General features: G+C 48.9%; 1 protein-coding gene across 1 annotated transcript; it reads left to right on the forward strand.

Annotated features, from left to right (window-relative positions):
* The first annotated feature begins 772 nt into the window (after positions 1 to 772).
* Positions 773 to 21,938, forward strand: LOC131410304 (butyrophilin-like protein 9). The gene is made up of 11 exons (XM_058548399.1): positions 773 to 1,113; positions 5,409 to 5,540; positions 7,317 to 7,676; positions 9,022 to 9,303; positions 11,815 to 11,943; positions 12,066 to 12,098; positions 12,372 to 12,392; positions 13,761 to 13,781; positions 14,004 to 14,030; positions 16,972 to 16,998; positions 17,842 to 21,938. Exons 2-11 carry the CDS (start codon positions 5,429 to 5,431, stop codon positions 18,471 to 18,473), a joined length of 1,644 nt encoding a protein of 547 aa, XP_058404382.1. The 5' UTR covers positions 773 to 1,113; positions 5,409 to 5,428; the 3' UTR covers positions 18,474 to 21,938.
* Positions 21,939 to 24,069: the final 2,131 nt, after the last annotated feature.

Consider the following 24,069-nt stretch of genomic DNA (forward strand, 5'->3'; position numbering starts at 1 on the left):
CTATTTGAGCTCACCACTTCGCCCCCTTTACTGTCTAGGACATCTTTATGCATGCATAAGCCCAGGATATATGCACCAGCCTGCCTGAACATAGAGGGTCACCTTCAAGTCAGTGCCCCATAGCTCACTGTTCTCACCTCCACCTGCTCACCCAGAGCCTGAGCACCTGCCAGGCCCCACCCCAAACATCAGGCATTTCTGGGAGTCTCTGGGGGTGTCCTGCATGTGCTTGAGCTACCCTGTGCCACAGCTCTGATCTGTCCCCTAGGGAGGGTGTCAGTGTGGGGTGCAGCCAGGTCGCTGGCACCTTGGTCCACTGTACTTCTCTCCCACTAATATCAAAGTTGCACCGAGGCCTATGTCAAAATGGGGTGGGTTAGGGTAGTGGTTGCTTCTTCTTTTTTGAGTTCCACTCCATTAGAGTAATCCCAATACAGTGCCCCACTGTATTTCCAAGTTGTGTGTGAACAGCTCTTGTGGGTTTTACTTATGGCAATGCTCCCAGGCTATCTTCCTTCCTGCTCTTGCCCTGCAGGGGAGGGTATGGCAAGTTAAGAGTTGGGCATCAGCCCTTTCCCAACCCTTAGTTAGTATATTCCAGTCCAGTCTCTGTGTCTTTCCCTGTGATGGTTAAGAGAGAAGGGCTAGTCAGGGATGGCCATCCTGCCTCCCTGGATCCCAGAGATCCTGGGAAGCCAGCTGGAGCATTTTCTTCCTGCTCTGAGCCTCTGCAGTTTGCAGTTTCTACAAAGCCCCCAGATACCTCTGCTCTCCTTCTAAAACTTTGGCAGGACACTTTCCATGGAAATTCAATTCATGATTTGCCTCACAGAGACAGGATGTGACAGGGACTTCCTCACTTTGTTCTCTCCATCTCGATTTCTATAGCAAAGGACAGAGCAAGCATTGTGTGTCTTAAGGTGGAAGGTGGGCGGATAATTCTGTCACAGACGAGCTGGCCCCTCTGTGACAGAGCTGACTCGACTGTCAGCCTGTGTCTAGGGGATCTTAGCATCTGAGACCAAGACACTTACAACAGTTGTCTCCTTTGCAGGGGAGTTGAGATCACCAGGACTCATCTGCCATTTCAGACCCTTCGCTGCTACCTGTCAGGTATGTGGCTCATTCTCACTGCCTATCTAAATGTCCACCTTTCAGAAATGGAAAGCAGAAAGTGACAGTAGGAGGTTTTGGAGAGAGCACAAGATGGGTTGGCACCTTCTTGTCAGCTGAGCCTGGCTGCAGGACAGGGTGTTTCAAGTGTGGCCACGGGGAGATGCCCATTCAGGCAGTTCCACTGAGGAGGCAGGATTCAGACACATCCCATTTCCACCTCAAGCCATTTCAAGCCTCACTGAGGGTTCCTTTTTTTTTTTTTTTTTGTGAGGAAGATCAGCCCTGAGCTAACACCTGAGCCATTCCTCCTCCTTTTGCCGAGGAATATTGGCCCTGAGCTAACATCCGTGCCCATCTTCCTCCACTTTATATGGGAGCGCCACCGCAACATGGCTTGACAAACCTTGCTTCGATATGCACGCCCGGGATCCGAATCTGCGAACCCTAGGCCACCGCAGCAGAGCGCACGCACTTAACCGCTAGGCCACCGGGCCGGCCCTGAGGGTTCCTTCTTGGAGTGGTTCATCTTTCTTAGAGGAGACTAGGGGTGGAAATCCTCTTGTGGGCCTATTGAAATCAAACAAAAACAAGCCAGTGGGCATTAACTGACAGTTTTTCGGGGGCAAAGCATCGCAGCTGGCGCTGGATGGGGAGAAGGTGCAAGAGTGCAGAAGCCCTACCCGTTGGAGCTTACAGCTTCGGACGTGGGGAATGGGAGGAGGGCAATGCACACCACTGTTATGCAGCCCAAGCTCACCAAGTAGCAAAAGCAAAAAAATAATAATCTTTAAAGAGACACCCAGGGGCCAGCCCCGTGGCGTAGCAGTTAAGCACACGTGCTCCGCTGCTAGCGGCCCGGGTTTGGATTCCCGGCGCGCCGAGGCACTGCTTGTCAGGGCATGCTGTGGCGGTGTCCCATATAAAGTAGAGGAAGATGGGCACAGATGTTAGCCCAGGGCCAGTCTTCCTCAGCAAAAAAAGAGGAGGATTGGCAGATGTTAGCTCAGGGCTGATCTTCCTCACAAAAAAATAAATAAATAAAGAGACGTCCAGGAGCTGAAGGGCTGGAAATCAAGAGAACGTCAAGCGTTGTTTAGGAATTGCAGCTGCAGAAGGAGAAAACCGAATGGGGTTGGAGTGGGGCCAGGGAGAAAATGAGGAGGAAGAGGAGAAATGGGCTTCCCCTGGATCTCTTCAGCATTAGTGTGCACAACCCTTATTCCTTCCTCTGTGTCTTCAGGAGGAAACAACCTAGAGGCCCCCAGAAAGCAGGGAGAACATACCCCACCAGCAAAGCTTAGCTCCAGTCTGAGACCCCCTTTCTGGCTGTCCCTCTCCTCACTGGGCCCTCCTTCTTCCCCAAATATCCAGCATGTCCAGTCTCTCACCTTTCTCCACCAGAAATAGACTCTGAAATCCATTTACAGTGTTTCCATTCACAAGGGTACTTGTTTGATAAGGATCAGAGCCTTTAAACCTCAGGGTGAGGTTGGAAGAGGGGTAACTTCAGGCAGCATGTGGGAAGGAGGGCAAGAAGGGCATTCAGCCCCTCTGAAGTCACTTCAGGAAATTGCCAGACTGTCTCCTTCCGATTAAAGGCTTTCAAGGCCGTGTCCTTGTGTGTTGGGAGAAAGGGACCATGGGGCATTTGTCTCCTATCCAAGAAGATGCTGTTGACAGGTCTGAGAGAGATTCCAGTTTTAAGTTGTATTATCAGTGGTGGGGTTTTTAGATTTTTATTCATTTGATGGTTGGTTGGTTGGTTGGTCTCGTGGCTGACACCTGTGGACTCAAGCCACTTCTTCAGAGCATGTGAGATGCCATCAGGGTGAGTGTTGCGTCAGGGTCTGTGGCCAGGCAGTCCCTAACAGGGTCATGGTTTGGGGGCTGGAGGACTGAGAATGCACCCAGCCCTGACACACGGCACAGCTGCTGAGGACTCTGTGTCCAGAGAAGCGCTGAGCTTGAGAGGAACCCCCACTCCACCACCTCCTAGCTGTGTATTCAGGGCAAGTCACTTAGCCTCCCTGGCCTCAGTTTCCTTGTCTGTAATTTGGATCTATTAGTAATAATAATATTAATACTTCTGGTATAGGTAAGCACCTGGTAGATAGTAAGCGCTCAGTTCATGTTAGTTTTTATTGCTGTGGGCATGTGCACACGTATGCGTGTGCCTGTGTTTACAACCTCCTCGCCCTGCACGTTAGTGATGGAAATCACACAAGTGTATCACAACAGAGCACTGCAGTCCCATTAGTAATTCCACGGTCTGGAACACACTGACTGCCCCCCAGGAGGGGGCACCATCCCCCGGCCCAGGGAAGTTGGAGCACGTGCTCCTCCTGTGAGGCACCCCCAACCCCAGCCATGAGGCCTAACGCCCCCTCGTTGCCTTGTGGGAGGACCCGAGTACCACCTAACACAAGTCTTGACTGATTCCTGAGAATCTAGCTGATCCAAATGGATCCATGTGAGCCCTGTTTGTTTTGGAAGGCGTTAGCTGGTGCTGATATAGCCCTGATGGCTGTGCCCTCCTGGGCTCCATGTGAGAGTCCAGAAAAAAGACTGGGACACAAAAGAGAAGGGGACAGGGAGACGGAGAGAAAATGCAAAGCCGCGTGCACCCCTGCTCTGGAGTCCTTTGTTGCCGATTTCCAGGCCTGTCACAGACACATTCCTACCATCAACCAAAAGAGCAAGAGGCTGGACTGTTGGGCCAGAGCCTGGACTCCGACCCAAGGCTTCTGTTATGCTGGCTATTGGGTAAACAGTGGTTCCAATAGCTTCCAGCCATCAAAATGGCCAAGTCTCCCCAGAGGAGACTCCTGCCTCCTCCCCTAAAGGGGCTCTTCCTGAAAAACAAATGGAGCCACCCAACTTGTCCCTTGGCCTACAAGAGGGCAGGGCCCCCAGACACTGGCCACTTGCCTCGCAGGCCCTTGCCCCTCCCTCCGGCTGTATTTCCACCAGCCCGGGGCCTTCCAGCTCACAGTCACTCAGGGACCCCACGCCCGTCGCTTAACTAACTCTCACACCTCCTCTGACCACTCTTCTCCTGCATGACCCAGCAGCTTTTAAAGTCCTTTGTCCACTCCCTGCTGGTGGTATTGCTGATGGCATCTTGGGGGGTCTGCAGCCACAGGACCTCAGGAACATGTGCCATGTGGCAGGTCTGCAGGAGAAGGAAAATCAAGCAAAGGGGTGGGGGGCAGAAGGAGGGAGAGGGGAGACTGAGGTACTGGAGAGTAGAATGGGGGGGTCTCCGATGGAGTGAAAGGAGAGGGGTGCAGTCGCTGAAAGAAGACAGAGAGCAGATGTCTGGAAGGTGGAGGACGAGGGAGGAGGTGCTGGCTTTTATTATAAAGAGCACCCAGCCAGCCCGAGGGAGGCTTAACAGCCTTCTGAGTGGGCAGTGTTTTCTTCCACTGTTCCAGCAAAGAAACTGAGGTTTAGCCAGTTAAAAAATCTGCCCAATGTGGCACATCTAAACAGAGGAGAAATGTGGAGAGGATTCCGTACCTCCCACAATGTGTCAGCCACCCCCACGCCCTGGCTGTCAGCCTGCCAGGCATGACCACAGGGCCCAGGGGGCATCAGGGGTGTGAGTGGACGCCCCTGCCTGTGCTGGGGCTGGGTCTCCTGGACCACAGATCGGGGGGCATGGCTAGAGGGACCACCCCATCCCTGTGGCCTCTAAGATGCTGTAGATGGAGTGGCACTTACCAGCTGACCTTCTAGAGACTCCACCTAAGGTCCCAGGACTGGAGGAAGGCGTCCCAGATGTGGCTGGAGTTGACAGGCAGCTTCCAGGTACGCATACCACTTCCGAAAGATCAGAGCTCTGTGTTTGTTCTTCTGTTTTGTGGACCTGATGTTCCAGGCCAAAGGGAAATGGGAGCAAGGTGGGGCAGGGAGAATGAAAATGCATCTGAGAGTCCTTGTAGATTTCCCTTTGTTTGGGGAAAGCCACTGAATCTTAGCTGAGCCCACACACAATGTGTGGCTCTATTCTTGGCTCTAAACAATGCGAAGCTCAGAGCCGCCTCCTTTGGGACCCTTTAGCCTTGTCCCTTCACAGCTGCGTGAGTCCTGCAAGGCCAGCGACGCCGGTAGCAGTGCTGCCTGGTAAAATCAGAAGGAGTTCCCACATCTGACTGTGGCTTAAAAGAAGCCAGTCACTGGGCCTGGTAAGAATTAAACAAAAAATAATTGAGGCATCAACAGACCTCAGGCCTGACGGGCTGAGTGCCAGCTCTCCAGCGTCATTCCACTGTCTCTTTGTCCTTCTCGAGGTGGCCCCACTGCTGAGGAGATGGTGGATTTCCCAGTCTCCCTGGACTCGTCCCAGCGAGCACCTCTGCCCAGCAGCCTCTTCTTCCTCACCAACCTCCTCCTTCTCCTCCAGCCTGGGGAGCTGAACTCAGGTAGGTGTCTGATCTGCAGCCCAGCTAGCCAGGACGAGAGCACATCTGCTTCTGCCCAGCCCTCCTGCCAGCTGCTCCCAGGCTAAGATCTTGTAGCCTTGTACCACACCACACCAGTAGCTAAAATACAAGATCTCCATTCCAGTTGTTAAAGAGCCACTGGCCCTGAGCGCCATCCAGCCCCAGAGTATTCCTCTACCATCTCTCCAGCCACCTGGCACCCCTTACACACTGTCCACGACCCTACAGCTCACAGGCATGGCAGGGGTGTAGCAAGAGGGTACAAAGAAATTCTTGCTGGTCTGTGCTTGGGCTGAACCAGTTGGTAAATATTTTTAACTCCACTCCTGCATATAAGCCATAGCTTTCAAAGGGCAGGAAGGACCTCGGGACTACCATCTCTCATGAAAGAAGCAGCCAACACAGAGTATCAACTAATTATGCAAATGCAATTCCCTAATTCCCTGAGCTGGGAACCAGGGATACCAAGGTGACTGGGCACAGCCCAGCTCCTCAAGCAGCTTGTGGTCAAGAGAGGGAGAAGGACGTGATATCAACAGCTGGCTGTCCAGCTGTGTGACCAGGGCTGCACGAGAAACTTATCCAAGGATTTGGGAGCACAGCTAAGAGAGCAATTTGTTTTTTCCAGAAAGCCAAGAAGAGTCATGGAGAGGAGGTAGTGTTTGAGCAGAGCCTTCCAGGAAGCACATTTCCAGCAAGATGACAGATGGGGGGGAAACTGAGGCAGGGTGTGCCCAAGGAGAGGGCCGGGCATCAGGTGTGGGGGACAGACAGCTTGAGAGAAGCCGGAGAGGGAAGCTGGTAGGAAGAGTGATGGGCTATGCCAGTGGGCAGCAAGGGGTCCCAAATGGCGTGAACACAGAAATGCACCTCCATGATCTGTGGGATCCATGAAGGGAGAACTTGGGGATGGGGTTTTAGCTGAACTTCAAAGGAAGGAAATGAAGTGCACAGAAACCAGAGAAAAGAGCGAGGGCATGCCGGGTGGCAGGGAACAGCACGTGCAAAGGAGCTGCTGCAGGAATGGCAACACCCATGGAAACTGCAGAAAACAAACTATCTTGGGGGAGTAGAAGGGCCACATGGAGACACCATCGAAGGCGACGACCAAATGAAAGATCCTCATAAACAGAACTCCCCAAGGCAGGATTTAGCCTTTAGATAGGAAAACCCATGAGGCAGGGAGCCCACAGATTATTTCTAATACCCTTTGTTATCACAGAAGCTGTACTTATGCATTATACAAAAATTAGGAAATCAGACAAAGGAAAAAGAAGAAAACATCTATTCCCATCATGCAGAAGTTACCACCATCAACAATTTGGTATATCTCCTTTCAGATCTTTTTCTCTGCATATTTATGCAAATATGTATTTTTTTAGTCAAATAAGAGAATAGTAACATTTTTTTGACATTTGGTTTTTTTTGGTCAAAGATTCCATTTCATCGAATGCCCTGGCCACTTTTATGTAATTGTCCCCAAAGTAGCATTTGCAGCTGGTTGGTTCAAACCAATAACCAGTCCAATACCACACATTGTATCTGTTTGTAAAGTCCCTTGTGTATTTCTTAATCTGGCACATTCACATTTTCCATGACAATTACTTGTTCAAGAAACCGAACCAGTCGTCCTGTAGTGTGTCTCATCTTCCTCATTTGAAGGGTTTACTGTCAATTCCTGAGCTGCAAAGGGGCGTGATAAAAACATGTTTGAGGAGGGCTGATTTTGTCCGTTGTTCTGGCTTCTCGTCCTAGAGGCGCTCGACGAGGAGGTCAAGGTGGTAGGCCCCGAGGAATCCATCCTGGCGCTTGTCGGGGAGGAGGTGGAGTTCTCGTGCCACCTGTCGCCGTACCTGGACGCCCAGCACATGGAGATCCGCTGGTTCCGGAGCGGCCCCTCCGACGTGGTGCACCTGTACCAGGACGGGCAGGAGCTCCACGATCGGCAGATGGCGCAGTTCCAGAACAGGACCCAACTCGTCACGGACGAGATCGCCGATGGCAGCGTGATCCTGCAGCTCCGCGGCGTCGTCCCCGCAGACCAGGGCCCATATGGGTGCCAGTTCTTCTCCAGCGACTTCTCTGGGGTAGCGGTCTGGGAGCTGGAGGTAGCAGGTGCGTGACCCGGCCAAGCCCCAGCAGGGAAGAGGGAGGAGGGGTCCATTTGGACAGAGCTGCTTTGCTCAGGAGTAGAGAGTCACAGTGAAAAGGAAAAATATCTCTAATTAAAAAAAAAAAAAGATTAAAAAGAAAGATTCATTAGAAAACGAATGAAAGAATTGTTCATTAAAAAGATACACAAATGGCCCTTAAACACATGAAAAGATGATCACTTTTACTCATAATGAAGGAAAGGCAAATCAAAGCTGAGACGCAGTTATTTTACTTATCAGATTGGCAAAAATTCAACAGCTGGACCACACATTTTGGTGGAGCTGTTGGGAAGTAGGCCCTCTGCTCTGAAGACATGGACAGAGTTCAAAGTTCAGACGCTCTGGTGCCGGGGAGTTTGGCAATAGCTAACAGGACTGTCTGCACATCTACCCTCTGGACAGCAGTCCCACCTCTAGGAGTTTACGCTGAACATACACCTCCCACACTTCCAATGTGAAAGAGGAGGATGTACAAGTTTCACTTTGTAGCCTTATTTGTAATTGTTAAACAGTGGAAATGACTGAAATGTCCAGGCACAGGCGCTGAGTATGGTCCATCACACAACGGAGTGAGTCATGCTGTGCAGCTGGAAAAATGAGGAGGGGCTCCATGAACCAGTGTGGAGTGATTTCTAAGATGTTGTTAAGATAAAAAAGCAAATTGCAAAAGAGGTTCTCTAGCATGTACACTTTTGTGTAAGGATGATGGAGAAACATTGCACAAAAGAAACACAGGAAGGATAAACTAAAAACGAACGAAACTGCTGCCCTAAGAAGGGGGGTGCAATGGGATGAAAAGATGGAGAAAGGTCTGGGGCTGTCTCGATATACATTTTTTACAGTATTGATGTTTAAACCATATTAATGTTTTGCAAATTCAAAATAGAAGGCTAACTCCACAAGGATGGGGAGATAAAGGAATGCATATGACACAAGCCCTTGAGCTCTGGTGGGATCCAAGAGACAGAAAACAAGCTATTGAAATTTGGGGTGAGGCTATTCTTCATTCTAAGGGACTGTCCCATGCATAATATGACTAAATGCCAGTAGTCCTTCCCTGCCAAATGGCCCCCCTCATATTTCCAAATGCCCCTCAAGGGTAGTACTGTCCCCATGTCCCACACAGCACAACTGATTTAGACTGTTATTACAGTCCATGGGTGGGGGCTGTGAGCCCACATGTGTGTTAAGAGCAGTCACAGTTTGTGATGCCTTACGGTGACTGCAAATGCTGAGTCGTGGCATGAACTTCACGTACAAGTTCTGGGAAGGAGCCTGATCTTTCCCACTCCTCCTGCCTCTCCCAGGGCTGGGCTCAGACCCTCATATCTCCCTTGAGGGCTTCAAGGAGGGAGGCATTCAGCTGAGGTGCAGCTCCAGTGGCTGGTACCCCAAGCCCAAGGCTCAATGGAGAGACCATCAAGGACAGTGCCTGCCTCCAGAGACGGAAGCCATCATCCAGGACGCCCAGGGCATGTTCAGTCTGGAAACATATGTGGTCGTCCGAGAGGGGGCCCACAGCAACGTGTCCTGCTCCATCCAGAACCCCCTCCTGATCCAGAAGAAAGAGTTCGTGGTCCAGATAGCAGGTCAGTGGATGCTGGCTCACCCTATCCTCGCAGTTGTCATGTCCTCCATGTCCATTGTCCCAAAGGCCATCTTTAAGGACACAGTGGTACTAGGTCCTGGCCGTGTTGGGGGTGGGCTGACCTTGACACCTAACAAGTCAGCAATTTGGATATCAGGAACCTACTAAGAGTACAACTGATAACCCAAAGAGTTAATGGGCGAGGCCCCAGAGAGCCAACATTTATGTACCAAAGGCCGTGCCATAAGACCCTGAAATAACTCTCCTCATTAGAGGTCATCATGAGAGCCCATGTGTTCCTAATGTCATCCCTCAAACAATATTTATTGAGTACCCAAAACCACAGTGTACGCAGAACCCTTGCCCTCAAGCTGACCTATTCCAGTGGCGGAAACAAGCAAAAGAGTGAATTACATCATAGCTTAGAGGGTGTTTGGTGTATAGAGAACAACGGAGCAGGGAGGGCTGGAAGGCGTGGTGGGGTGTGTATGTGGATTGATGGGTCAGGAAAGAAATTGCTTGGGCAGTAAGTTCAAGGTGAGGCCATTATCTAGGATCAAAGTGTTATTATGAGACGCACTGAAGGGTCTAATGTTCATGGCTCCAATTATTTTAAATCTTGAGGGTAAACCTAACCTATGAGCTATTTTTCACACTGGTCTAAATCAATAGTTACATTATCATAAGAAAGAAACCTCACCCTTATAAGCGATAACTTGACCTCAGGGAAGAGGACTTGACAACACCATGTGTTACACATAGTTCATCTGAAATTCACCTAGTAACTGGGGTGGCCATCTGTGTTAGCTAATTGTTTTTATCCAAAGGAAAAATAAAACACCTTACATCTCTATGACAAGCACAGTAGTTACAACTTGGAACCTGGCTAGGAAGTAAAACTTATGGCATGGAGCTAGGGACACTTTCTCCTGGGATGTTTACATTTCAAAGAAATGGCTCTGAGCTCCTTAAAAAAAAAAAAAAAATTCTAGGTTGTGCTGGCCAGAGGCTTATTCAGCTTTCAAAAGGATTTACATACAATCTCAAAGGGGTAGAGAAAGGATTTACAAGTTTTTTTAAAGGAAATACTCTAAGAAAAGGAAAAGAGGGAGTATCTTTCCCTTTTTGCACCAGAGAAAATCCGGTTTTTTCCTTCTTAGATTTGTGTTTATCCTTTAGAAAGGGTGTGAGTCACACAGATATCTGCAAGGAGGTCATTAAGGTAGAGGGAATAGCAAGTGCAAAGGTCCTGGGATGGGAATGTGGGTGGCTATTGGAGGAGCAGGGAGGAGGCAGGAGAGGCTGGACAGAGGGACAATGTTGAGATTTCAGGTCAGGGTGGCATCTGACTCTGAGTCCTAGCTCTTAACTCTTAGGTCAGTGCTTTGCAAACCATTTGTGGTGAAAGACCAATCCATTGTGGCCCAATACTTCTGTACAAGACAATAAAAATGCATTGCTAGAAAAATAAAATTAAAAACAAAAGAATATGTTGTGCTAAGTGAAATAAGACACAAAAGGACAAATACTGTATAATTCCACTTATATGAGGCACCTAGAACAGTCAATTCATAGAGACAGAAAGAAGAGAAGTTACCAGGGGCTGGGGGAGGAAGGAATGCGGAGTTACAGCCAAAGGGGACAGAGTTTCAGTTTCAGAAAATGAAAAAAGTTCTGATGGTGATGGATGCATAATGTGAATGTACTTAATGCCACTGAACTGTAAGCTTAAAAATGGTTAAGATGGTAGTTTTTATGTTATGTATATTTTACCACAATAAAAAAGGAAAATATATTTTTTAAAAAGACCACTGAGATAAAAGCACCAATTTTTTATAATTGTCTTCAATAGACACAAAATTATTATCTTAAAATGCCACAAGAATTTCTAAAGGGTTACTCTCCATTTTTGCACCTATCTCTTTACTGTGTAGCCACTGTGGATCTGCCCTGAGCCACATCCTGCCTCTGGGCAGATCCTCCCTAGGTAGCCTGGAGAGGACAGAGGGGCTTTGCTATCAGTTCTTCCAACGGTGTGAAGAAAAGTAGAAGCCAAGTATTTGCAAGGAGCAGGCGGATGGCTTGTGGATTCGAAGGTGAGGGTAGAGAGCAATAATTCACTGGGCTCCAGATATCAACAAAACGCCTCGGATTCTCCTGATCTTCAGGTGCAGGGCGAGAGTAGAAGCGGAGGAGGCCAGGGCCCTGGTCACAGGGGCGTCAAGCCGGGGGAGTGGGCGGCCGCTCAGCCCCTGTTCTTGCACGTCCTGCAGTTGGCAGCACTTTCCCCTTTCCGCCGAGCAGCTTGAAGTTCGCCGCTCTTCCTCGGGATCCACCCCTGGAGAGCAGGTCCCAGTCCCACTTTACAGATGGCTTCGGTGGGGCCAAGGGGGTTGAATGCGCCAACAGGTCCCTCGGAAGGTTTTCCGGCACGCAGGGGCCGGAACAGTGTCGTCATTTAGTGTCTTAGTGGCGCCTAAATCGAGACAACTCCCTGTGGGGTGTTTTCCAGACGTATTTTTACCCGGAACCTCCCCCTGGAAGAGAGCTTTCCTCGGGACTCTGGTGGCGCTGCCGCTCCTCCCGGCTCTCCTCACGGCGCTGGCGCTGCACCTCTCTCGCAAGCAGCGGAGGGCCCGAGGTACGAGGCGGCCCTGCCGGGAGGGTCGGTGGGCGCGCCGTCCCCCCGCGGGCGGGGCTGAGGCGGGAGGGGACAGGCGGGAGCGCGCACTCACGTCCTCTCTCCTTTCTTCCTCTTTGCAGAAAAGCTGAAGGAGCAGGCGGAGAAGGACAAAGGTAACCAGGGGAGAGGCGCGCTCTTCGCTCCCAGCCCTGACAGCAGAAGGGAGGGCGGTGGGTCCAGAAGGCCGGTACTGCAGACCCTCGGGCGGGGCAGATAGGGGGCGGCCGAGGGGTGCTCTTCCGCTTCCTTAGCCTCGGGGCCCGCCCCTCCCTCGCGTCCACCCCAGCCTGCTCCCCAGAACGCCGGGGCCGAGGCTGTGCACTTTGGGGAACGAGGCTTCGGTGTTCATCGTCGAGATTTCCCTCTTTTCTTCATTTCTTCTCCAGGGAAACTCACAGCGGAACTGGGTAAGCTCTGGGTGCCGCGCACACGGTGCTGGCCTGCGGGCTAGTGGGGTAACCCTGCTTGCGCACAGTGGAAGAAAGAGTTCAATGAGTTTAGGCTCCCTTTGGAGAGCGATGGATGGCAACGACCCATCCCTCTGTGCCTCCCACCTCTCCACTCCCAGCCTGGAGCGCAGCTGCCAAGGAGGTCTGGCCTGAGACCCTGTGGACAGACCCTGCCAGCCCCTCCCCTGCAAATTATACGCTTCAGTTACAATTACACGTCTACTCCCTCCTGTTCATCGTCCTGGAATGTCCTTCTCTCTTGAATACAAGTGCCACTGGCAAGGAACGCCTTTAATTTGCACCAAAGTGGAGTGAATTATCAGATTCATTTTTCTACCTACAGGGACTTAGCACCTTGAAACCATGGTGCATGCGTGTGTGTGTGTGTGTGTGTGTGTGTGTGTGTGTGTACAGAGGAGGGGAGAGTGAATCCAAAGGAAGGGGAATGGAGAAGGCCGCTATGGGTAGGGGGAAGACCTAAGGAACCACCTTGCCGGCTCCAGTAAAACTCCAGACAAAATTGTGAGGTTGGAGAAGTTTGTCTTGCAGCCTACTCAGTCCTGAAGGGGAAAAAGGAAACCCAAAAAACCCAACTATAATAAGTCATTAACCTGTAGTTGGAATTAGTGTATAGTATTGCCTTTCCCAGGAGCATTTAGTTTTAAAAGAGGACCTGGGGGGCCGGCCGGTGGTGTAGTGGTTAAGTTTGGCCTGCTTTGCTTTGGTGGCCTAGGTTGGCAGGGTTCGAGGGTTCAGTTCCCGGTGTGGACCTACACCACTGGTCAGCCATGCTGTGGCAGCAACCCACATACAAAAAAGAGGAAGACTGGCACAGATGTTAGCTCAGGGCCAATCTTCCTCAGGAAAAAAAAAGAGGACCTAGCGTGAAGAAATCAAAGGAATGCGTTTTTAATGGCAAAATATCAGTCTTGGTATCTGGCCAGGGGAAATAATTGTGTGTGATGTCCTCCCAGTCCTTCAAATAATGTACCCAGGAAGCCACTCTGAGGCTCATGCAGGGCCTCCTCCCCAGGAAAGCATGTGATTTCAGGGCAAAAGAGCAGTAGCCCCTTCAAACCAGCCATGAGCCCTGGGAAGAGGCTCCTGAGCACCAAGAGTGTTTCCCTTCTGGGCCTGTGCAGATCTCTGCTTTAGAGCAAGGAGTAGGATGAGGCGTAAGAATCCTGCAGATGGGCTTCTTTTTTTAGGGTGATGCAGAGACAAGGATGGGGTTGGGGTGAGTAGTGGTTCCCAGTGGCCTTACTGCCTTGGGAAGGTGTCTCCATTTATCCCCAGGCTGATGTTTTCCCTACGTTTTGCTTACAGGGAAGCTTCAGACAGAACTTGGTAAGTGACCGTTCTTAGAACTATTTCTTCTTTAGCATCTGGGTATCCATGTGTGTTCTTCTCATCTCCCAACTAGGTATGATGCCCAGGCTGGAAACCTGCTGGCTGTATGGGTGGCAGGAGAAAGGGGAGAGGGGCAGGGGTGGGTGCAAAATGCATCATGTGAGCAGGGAAGCTGCAGGGACCTGGTGTTCTAATTCCATTTTCCCTTGGCTGCTTCAGACTGGAGAAGAGCTGAAGGCCAGGCCGGTGAGTGAAGCTCATGTCCCTCCCACTGTCCACTTTACATCTCAGCATCCAAGTCATTGCTATGATTAACCAAACATGCTTCATTCTGGTTTATTCCACAGCCACATGGCATGTATTAATCTATGTCACTTGGTAGAGGTTATATCTGAGTTTTACTTCTGCATTTACTTTTATATTGTCCTGAGGTGTAAGCATACTGTAAATCGTTGGTGCCAATCCTGGTTGCACATCAGAGTCATCTAGATTCCTGGTGCCCACTCTCAAAGACTCTGACTCATGGGTCTGGAGTGGGCATGTTACCCTGTATGTAACTATTTCTCCCTGTACCTTCCTCCTTTCCCCCCATACAGCATACAGTCTAATGTGTATCTTTATTTTGTATATACAGTCACACACCACATAATGACGTTTCGGTCAACGATGGACCGCGTATAGGATGGTGGTCCCATAAGATTAGTACCAGACAGCCTAGGTTTGTAGTAGGCTGTACCATCTAGGTTTGTGTACACGCTATGATGTTCACACAATGATGAAATCGTCTAATGACGCATTTCTCAGAACGTATCCCCATGGTTAAGTGATGCATGACTGTATTCTTGCAAAACGTGAATTGCTGTTTTGTGCACATACATTTTAGTTTCTGTAAATAACATTTATAGTCTCATGCTGTTCCTTGCTTTTCTCACTCATCACTGTGTTTTACCTTCCTCCACATGTACATCTGATCTGTTTCTCCTTCCTGCTGCAGAGCACCCATTTTAGCCAGCCACTCTCCTGGAGACCTCAAGCCTGCCTCTCGCTCCACACCACCACAAACAACGCTGAATGAGTAGCCTCAACTGTGTAGCCTTCTGGCTATGTGTGGAGATTTCTCTGGGATGTATGCCCAGGAGGGGAGTTGGTGGCCCATGGGGGATGTGTCACAAGTGGAGTAGAGGGACCCTCTGAAGGCAGCACCATTATCCTGCCATTGGCAGTGCCTTGAGGCTCCACGTGCCCACATGCCACATGAGCCTGTTTTCTAAGTTAGCCAGTCAATGAGGATGAGTGATTTCTCGTTGTGCTTTTAGTCTGCACTCCTCTGAACACTAAGAAGTCTGGACCTCTCTTTATATGCTAGTTTTGGGGCTTCGTCTTCTGAAAATTGCCAGTTTGTGGCCTTTGCCCTTTTTTCCTATGGGATGCTGTCTCTTTCTTATTGATTCACATGAGTTCTTTTATATATATATATATACACACACACACACACAGGATATTAATCCCTCATTGATATTAAACATTGTGAATTCCTTCTTCTATTCTGTCATTGCTATTTGCTTTGTCCGTGTTGCCCCTTATTGAAAAGAAGTCATTAATTTCGATAAAATCTAATTCATCAAATTTGTACCCTGTGTTTTTGATGTTTTGTTGAAGAGGACCTTCCTCACTCTTAGGTCACAAAGATATTCTCTTACACTTTCTTTTACTCACTTTATGTGTGTTATGTGTAGGTCTTTAATCCATCTGAAATTCACCATTTTATTTGGTGTTAGGTGAGACTCCAGTGATTTTTCTCCATATGGTGAGTCAGTTTTCCCAAGGCCAGCTGCTCTGCCGTCTGTGATCCCCCCACTGATGTGGGGTCACCTTCAGTGCATACTCGGTTCCCATGTCGAGAAGAGTCTGTCCATTGGCCACCTAGCACTGCACTGTTTGTACTGCTGTGGCTTTTATAGTACCTGCAAGTACAAGTTCTCCTCCATTTCCGCTTTCTTTTTAAGGTTAATGGACCTCCTTAAAATAGAACTTTTAGGATAAATTTATGAAGTTCCTAAAAAAAATCTAAATGTAGTTTTACATGGAATTGCTTTGAATTTATAGATAAAGTTAGGGAGAATCAGCATCTTTATAGAATTGAGTTATTCTATGCAAGGGCTATATGTTTTTAAAGTCTACTGGTTATTCTGATGCAAAAGCAGGGTTGGAAGGCCTTGCTGTAAATTTATGGAGCTCTGAAAGCATCTTCTATTGCTTTTGCTACATGTTGTTTAAGAACAGGGATACATTCTGAGAAATGCCTCATTAGGTGATTTTGTCATTGTGTGAACATCGTAGAGTATATTTACACAAACCTAGATGGTATAGCCTACTACAGACCTAAGCCATGTGGTACTAATGTTTTGGGACCACCGTCATATATGCGGTTTCTCATTGACCAAAACGTTGTGTGGTGCATGACTATATTTTACAACTTGGTGATCTCTCTATTGTAACACAGAAGAAGATAAAATTTTTTTATTTATTTATTTTTCCCCCAAAGCCCCAGTAGATAGTTGTATGTCATAGCTGCACATCCTTCTAGTTGCTGTATGTGGGACGCAGCCTCAGCATGACCGGAGAAGCGGTGCATCGGTGCGCGCCCGGGATCCGAACCCCGGCCACCAGCAGCGGAGCGCGCGCACTTAACCGCTAAGCCACGGGGCTGGCCCCAACACAGAACAAGATAAAATGAAACAGAAATCCACTTAGAATGGCTCACGTTAAGAAAGGAGGCAAGACAGGATATCTAAAGGACATCTTAAGACTGGAGCCATGCTCAGCTGAGTCTCCTGGGGACTGAACTGGTCAGAGCTGAGGCTTCATTTCTGTCCTTCAGGGCATCCCAGCCGCATGTATTGGTTCTCTTTGCCCACATGCTGTGTTCTCCTGCTTTGCCCAGCACAACTTCAGCCTGTGTGCAGCCTTGGTATAACCCAGCACTGACATGCGCCCCCTACCCAATCGCAAATACCCGGGGAAATTCCATGGTGGGCCCAGACCCGCTTGGATCCAAACCAACTGTCATGGTGAGAATGGGGTTCTTCAGTTTGCAGGCACCCCTCATGCATCTTGAGCCTCCTCGAGGTTCCAGAGTTCCTGACTCAGATCTCTGACCTGCTTTTTCTTCTCTGTTTGGTTTCAGAGTGGAGAGCAGCCCAACAATATGCAGGTAACTGAAGCCAAGGAACTGTGACTTAGACAGAAGGGAGGTGGAAAGATCTGAGATTAGAGGGCCTGTCCAGAGCCAAGTATGGGGCCTGCACACACAGACACACAACATGACACATATTTCTGCGTGTGCACACATTTACACATACACGCATTGCACGCATGCATGTGATTGCACTCACAGGCTCCCACAGGCACGCATGTTGCTTTCTGGGTTTTAGTACACTAGGTTTGTTTCCATCTTGTTGGAAGGCTGCTACTAGGGCCTGTTTGCAGGAAAGAATACAGAGTTTGTGAGGAACCTCTCATCTGACTGAAGGATCCCTGGGGTTCCCATCCATCAGATGGGTGTGTTTTGGGGGATGGGGACTACCTGGCACTGGACTAGATAACCTCAGCAGTCTCTTTCAGTTTTAAAATCCTAATATTGCCATAAAACCGAGGCCCAGAGCTCACGTGGTGATCTCCAGGTCACATAGGGTGGTGGCACCAGCCAGGACTAGAACCAGCCCTGAGCTCCTCCTTGACCAGAACTTGGGGAAGTGAGCCCGCCTCTATCCCCACGAATCTACCTTGTTTGCTATCTCTGCTCTCCTTGGCACCTAGTATGGAATTGAAGAACCTTCCAGTCTGGGCAGGAAATAGGATTCCTCTTAACACTTTCAAATGCTGGGGAGTGACTTGCAGGCCAGTTCAGCACCAGGGGGTGTTTGGGGTAGGGGTGCGTGTGTGAGGATTCCACGGATTGCTCTACCAGGAGAATCAGAGGTTTGCTTGTCAGGGGAGGGGACAGGTGGGGCCCAGAACCGTCCTCTGTAGGCACTAACCCCACGCCTCTGCGCAGTGGACGTGACCCTGGATCCAGCCTCGGCGCATCCCAGCCTGGAGGTCTCGGAGGATGGCAAGAGCGTGTCCTCCCGCGCGGCGGCCCCCGGCCTGGCCGCTGAGCCGGGCGGTCTGCAGCGGTTCTCGGAGCAGACGTGCGTGCTAAGCCGTGAGCGCTTCTCTGCCGGCCGCCACTACTGGGAGGTGCACGTGGGCCGGCGCAGCCGCTGGTTCCTGGGCGCGTGTCTGGCCGCAGTGCCGCGCGCAGGGCCGGCGCGCCTGAGTCCGGCCAGCGGCTACTGGGTGATGGGGCTGTGGAACCGCTGCGAGTACTTTGTCCTGGACCCGCACCGCGTCGCGCTCACCCTGCGCGTGCCGCCCCGGCGCGTGGGTGTCTTCCTGGACTGCGAGGTGGGACGGCTCTCCTTCTTCAATGTGTCCGACAGCTCCCACATCTTCACCTTCACAGACAGCTTCTCGGGCTCGCTCTGCGCGTATTTCAGGCCCAGAGGTCACGATGGCGGTGAACACGCGGATCCCCTCACCATCTGCCCGTTGCCGGTTAGAGGGATACGCGTCCCAGAAGAGGACGACAGTGACACGTGGTTACAGCCCTATGAGCCCTCAGACCCCGCCCTGGGGCTGTGGTGAAGCGCTCTCGCGGCCGCAGGGCTGGGTCCTGGGCAGCTTCCTGGACGCCCTGCCAGCGCTTGGCTCTCCCGCTTTGTCTAGAGTGACCTAGTGCACGACCCGAGTGTCCCGCCAAAATGACAGCAAAAGCTAAAGACTTCAGCGCAGCAGGGGGGCAGAGGCGCCTGTGCGCATGTCGACGTGTGTGTGTGTGTGTGTGTGTGTGTGTGTGTGACCTTCTTTAAGAAAAAGAGGCAGTTCCAAGGCTTGTTTGTGTGTATTGTAGGAATGAACAATAGAGTAAAAATAGATTGATGTTGCCAGGAGCCGGGGTGTTCCTGTGGAAGATGGAGAAGGAAACTGGAATGGGGGGAAAAGGGAGAAACCTGATTGGATTGGATTAGAGGTATCAGTTAATTTGTATATTTTTTGTATATATTTTCTAGCTCTACAAACATCTAGAAGCAATGTCACTTCTTAAGCAGTGAGTTCATTCTAGGGCTCAGATCCTAGTCTTAAATGTCAGTCCCCACTAAAATGAACTTGGAGAAAGCTGATCCCGGGGCTGGGGCAGAGAAAGCACGGTGTGCATCTGGAGCATCTTGTGCCAGAAAGTACAGATGTGCTCATAACTGATGGGGTCTAGCAAGAGGACAGAGAGGCTGGGCTGAAGAGGCTCCAACTCATCAATTGTGGGGCAATCTGAACATTAAAGTAAAGAATGACAAGAATTGCTCAACAAGCAAATAAAATTCACCAAGTGTGCTGAGAGTCAAGTTTCTCTGTCAGAGAAAGGAAATTACAAAAAATACAGACAGAGGAAAGGAGAGAATGAAAGAATAACTCTGTGACCTTGTGGTTTTTACTTTGTATAGATAGATGGAACACACACATGATAGATAGCTAGATGATTGATAGGTAGATAGATGGTGCATGATAGATAAATAGATAGATAGGGAGTTGGATATGTGTGCATACAGATGATTCCTAGCTCTAGCTGCTTTGAGAGCTTAGAAACAATACCCCTGTACCAATGAACACTCCTAGCACCCAGAACTTGGTTTTTAGTAGTATTTTCCACTGAAAGGAACCAAGGCTCCTTACGGAAATGAAGGACTCCAGGGCTGGGTCAGAGAAAAGATGGGTGTGATATTCTCATTTATAAGAAGAAATGTATATTTCGTCTTCAACCTAAGTTCTGGAACAGAGCTCCCAAAACCCTTGGAATTTCCTATGTGATAAGGGTGTCTTTTCATATTCATAACAAGCCCCTTTCAACCACACCTGAGTCTAAATTAATGCCATAACTTCTGAAAAGTCCCTAAGGATGGGGCTGGTTGCCAGGGGAAGCAACCATGTGATTAGAGGGTTGTAATTTAGCCCCACCCCCCTCCCCTGGAGGGGTGAGGGGCTGGAGATGGAGTTCAATCTCTGATGGCCAATGATTTAATCAGTCATGCCTATGTAATAAGGCCTCCGTAAAACCCAAAAGAAGTGGGTTAGAGGAGGTTCCAGGTTGGTGACCACTTGGAGATGCAGGGAGAGTGGCATTTGGAGAGAGTAGGGAAGCTCTGCACCCCATCCCACATGCCTAGCCCTATGCATCTCTTCCATCTGGCTGTTCCTGAGTTATATCCTTTTATAATAAACCAGTACTATAGTAAGTAAACTGTTTCTATGAGTTCTGTGAGCTGCTCTAGCAAATTAATTGAACCCAAGGAGTGGATTGTGGAAACCTCTGATTTATCGTGCATTGGTCAAAAGCACAGGTAACAACCTGGACTTGCAGTTGGTGTGTGAAGTGAGGGCAATCTTGTAGGACTGAGCCCTTCACCTGTTGGATCTGACACTATCTCTAGGTAGATGGTGTCAGAATTGAGTTAATAGCTTGGTGGTGTTGAAAAGAACATACCGGAATGAGTCTCCAACATCCTCTACCAGAAAGTAAGGAAATGTTCAAGGAATGATGGGGAGATGTCAATTGTACAGAAAAGTCAGCTTTATAGGACTCCCACTGGCCAAATTTGAACATCAAATAATTAATGGTGGTTACAGATTAAGGAAAATAGGAATCCAAGAGTATCTACATCTACACTGATATACATAAATAAATGAATGAATAAATGAAGGAGAAGAGAAAGCTCTACCCTACAATAGAGGTCTGAAATATTTCCCCACAAAATACTAATTACTTACTTATTAATTTAGAAGTACAAAACACTTATCAATCAACTTTATAGTGGAGGGGTCTGGCAGGCACCATATTAACCAAGTGACGAAAGTTAATATTACCAGATATGACATAAATTTACACTACGTGCCTCCTGATACAATGCGGTGAAAAAAACACAGCAGCATCACTTTTGAGGTATTCCTGCCCCCAACATTCATAAATCATGAGGAAACATCAGACAAACTGGCTGATACTCTTCAAAAATGTCAAGGTCATAGAAAACAAAGGCAAGGTTAAGGAATTATTTCAGATTGAAGGAGACGAAAGAGTAAACACAACAGGTGATGGTAAACACAACAGGTGACCCTGGGTGGGACCCTAGACCTATAGAAGACATTATTTGGAGAAAAAGAGACATTTTAAAAAATGGCTGTGGATCAGATAGTAATATTGGACAAATGTTAACTTCCTGATTTTGATGTAGGAGAATGCCCTTGTTTTAAGAAAATACACTCTTAAGGAGTAATGGGCTGGCCCGGTGCTGCAATGGTTAAGTGCGCACGCTCCGCTTCGGTGGCCCAAGGTTTGCAGGTTAGGATCCTGGGCGCGCACTGGCGCACTGCTTGTCAAGCCATGCTGTGTGGGCGTCCCATATAAAGTGGAGGAGGATGGGCACAGATGTTAGCCCGGGGCAATCTTCCTCAGCAAAAACAGGAGGATTGGCAACAGATGTTATCTCAGGACTGATCTTCCTCACACACACACACAAAAAGTATTAAGGAGTAATGGGACCTGATGTTTGTAACTTATTCTCAAATGGTTCATTCCAAAATATAGTAATATATAAAGAGAATGATAAAGGAATGCAGTGGTGTCTGGAAAATGTTTAATAACTGCCTGTCTGGGGAAAAAAGTCTGTAGCATTTGCTGATTTCCGTGGTGTAAGTAGTCCCACCGTGGCTGACCTCTGGCTGCCAATGTGACATTGCTAGTGGAGTTGGAAGGAGATGCAGATGGTTGGCTCTCGGAAGACACCAGCTCCCACACAGGACTGGTTTTATACAATTCCAAACAGGGCATTGGGCCATCTGTTGTCATTTGTTTCTCTAACAAATCAAATAAGTGCATTTTTGAACTTAGGAAAATATGCTCGGCCACCTGTTATGATAAAATTATAGCCTTATTAACATATTGTGTATGATATTCAGAAAAATGAAGTTTCATTTTCTGTAATGATTTACATTAGTTTGCAAATATTTTGGGATCCTACTCACAAATGTTTTTGTGATAACATTAAAGATATGTTCCTTGACTCTATGCGACCATTATCTATTCCTTTGAGATCATTTTTGTGCATTAAATAAGAAAAGCAGGGGCTGGCCCCGGGGCTTAGCAGTTAAGTGCGCGTGCTCCGCTACTGGCGGCCCGGGTTCGGATCGCGGGCGCACACCGACTCACCGCTTGTCCGGCCATGCTGAGGTGGCATCCCACATACAGCAACTAGCAGGATGTACAACTACGACATACAACTATCTACTGGGGCTTTGGGGTGGGGGGAAGGAGGAGGATTGGCAATAGATGTTAGCTCAGAGCCGGTCTTCCTCAGCAAAAAGAGGAGGATTGGCATGGATGTTAGCTCAGGGCTGATCTTTCTCACAAAAAAAAAAGAAGAAAGAAAGGAAAAAAAAAAAGAGAAAAGCAAACATATAGCTGATACAAAAGGCAACATTAAATCATTTTTAAATGACCAGTAGCTCCATCAGCACATTTTAAATGATGGGAAGCCCGGCCTTAAAGTTGGAAGGGATCTTAGACATTCAGGTACATGTTTTGTGAGCCACAAAGACTGTGCTGGAGGTCACTCAGGAGGCCAGAACATTCAGAGTAGACACCCATCTCCTTCCAGCCCATGTCCCATGACCCTTTTGCAAGTTTCTAAAAACAGGGCATGATATATTTAGTCCTCCCTACTGTTCACATTTTCCATGCCGTTATCCCTCAAGACTGGGAACCGGTGAACCCAGCACTTATGGGTGGATCCCAGTCCAGTAAACAAACACACCTGTGACGAGTCTGCTTGTGAGGGTTCTCCTGCTTGAGGCAGCCTGGGGACACTAACTCACAAAGGCTGAGAGAGGACCTCAACCTCCACTGCAGGTGCAAGTCAAGTCATCATTGGCCACACAGGAATCTTACGTGAGAAGACAAACATTCCCATGAATTAGGCACTCCCACACATTTTTGGCAGGCATCTAAATTGGTGCAGCCATATTGAGGTCAATTTTGGTAATGTCAACAAATTTATAAATGTGAACATTCCTGACCCAACAGTTCCACATCCCAGAATCTGTTCTACAGAAATATTCACACCAGTACCTAAAGTTACTGAGGCTGCTCACTGCAGCAGTGTGAGGTTGGAAACTACCTACGTGCTACTAGGAAACCAGATAAATAAAGTATGGGGTACTGTGGCACTGTAAATTTTTGTGGTGTACATAAATTTTTACAGGGATCATGTATTGCTTTTGTAATTAAAAAAGTAAGTCAATGCTTCTTTTCTTTCTGCCTCATGTCTATGGGAAACAATCACAAAAAAATCTTTTTAAAATGTACAGTTGAAACCTTCTGATTTAACAGTCTTACTACGAAGTAGTGACATGACATGTTTTTATGTCTTTTAGCGTTTTCACATCACTACCTTTGCTTGCCTCTGTGGCATCCTTCTTTCTTGTCCCTCAGTAGCATCTTGGGCAGGACCCACAGTGTTCATATAAATTTAATTGTTAAATGATCTGTCCAGTTTGCAAACACTGAACTCACATCCAGTTCTGACCCCTGACAGGTTGGGGGCCTGCAATGGGGAGGGATTGTTCTGCCTCCAGAAACCTCCCCTTCCTCCCTCTGACAGGCTCTTGCTGTTCCCTCAGCACCAGAGGCAAGAGAGAGAGAGATGAGGGAAACATCGTGCACACAGCCTCCTCTGGGTCCTCCCCATTCCTCTGTTCCTGCAGGTTTGGCTGAACTCCTAACCTCTGCTCTGCCTTTTCATTCCAGGACACCCCAATGCTCCTGTGATGCTGGACCTGTCACCGAGCAGACAGCGTGCTTAGGAAGGATGCAGCAAAATGGCTCAATATGGCCAGCTTTCCAGATGTTCTTTGACCCACAGGAAACTCACACCTTGTTGTGTGTGCCTTGTTGGGGGGCTGGGCAGATTCTCTCCAAGGGCTAAACCCCCAGTTTTCCTTTGGGCAGATCAACAGTCTTATCAAATAAGATGCCAAGCTCTCCTTCCAGGTATCCCCCAAAGTTACCTAATGTTCTTTTAGGGTTGGCTTAGGGGAGTGGCAGTACCCCCCTCCTCTCCATGGAGGGCAGGAACTTGCCTCTCATGAGCATTACATTCCCAAGGCCTGGGAGACCCCCACATCCACCCCATCTACA

The sequence above is a fragment of the Diceros bicornis genome, chromosome 1 (genome assembly GCF_020826845.1).
Source record: "Diceros bicornis minor isolate mBicDic1 chromosome 1, mDicBic1.mat.cur, whole genome shotgun sequence".
Classification (NCBI taxonomy): domain Eukaryota; kingdom Metazoa; phylum Chordata; class Mammalia; order Perissodactyla; family Rhinocerotidae; genus Diceros; species Diceros bicornis.

What these genes read in the sequence shown, in the direction of transcription:
- LOC131410304 (XM_058548399.1), top strand. Translation starts at nt 5,429, where the DNA reads ATGGTGGATTTCCCAGTCTCCCTGGACTCGTCCCAGCGAGCACCTCTG. An exon ending in CAAGCAGCGGAGGGCCCGAG is followed by an intron (nt 11,944 to 12,065) that starts GTACGAGGCGGC and finishes TCCTCTTTGCAG; the next exon opens with AAAAGCTGAAGGAGCAGGCG. An exon ending in GAAACTCACAGCGGAACTGG is followed by an intron (nt 12,393 to 13,760) that starts GTAAGCTCTGGG and finishes TTTTGCTTACAG; the next exon opens with GGAAGCTTCAGACAGAACTT.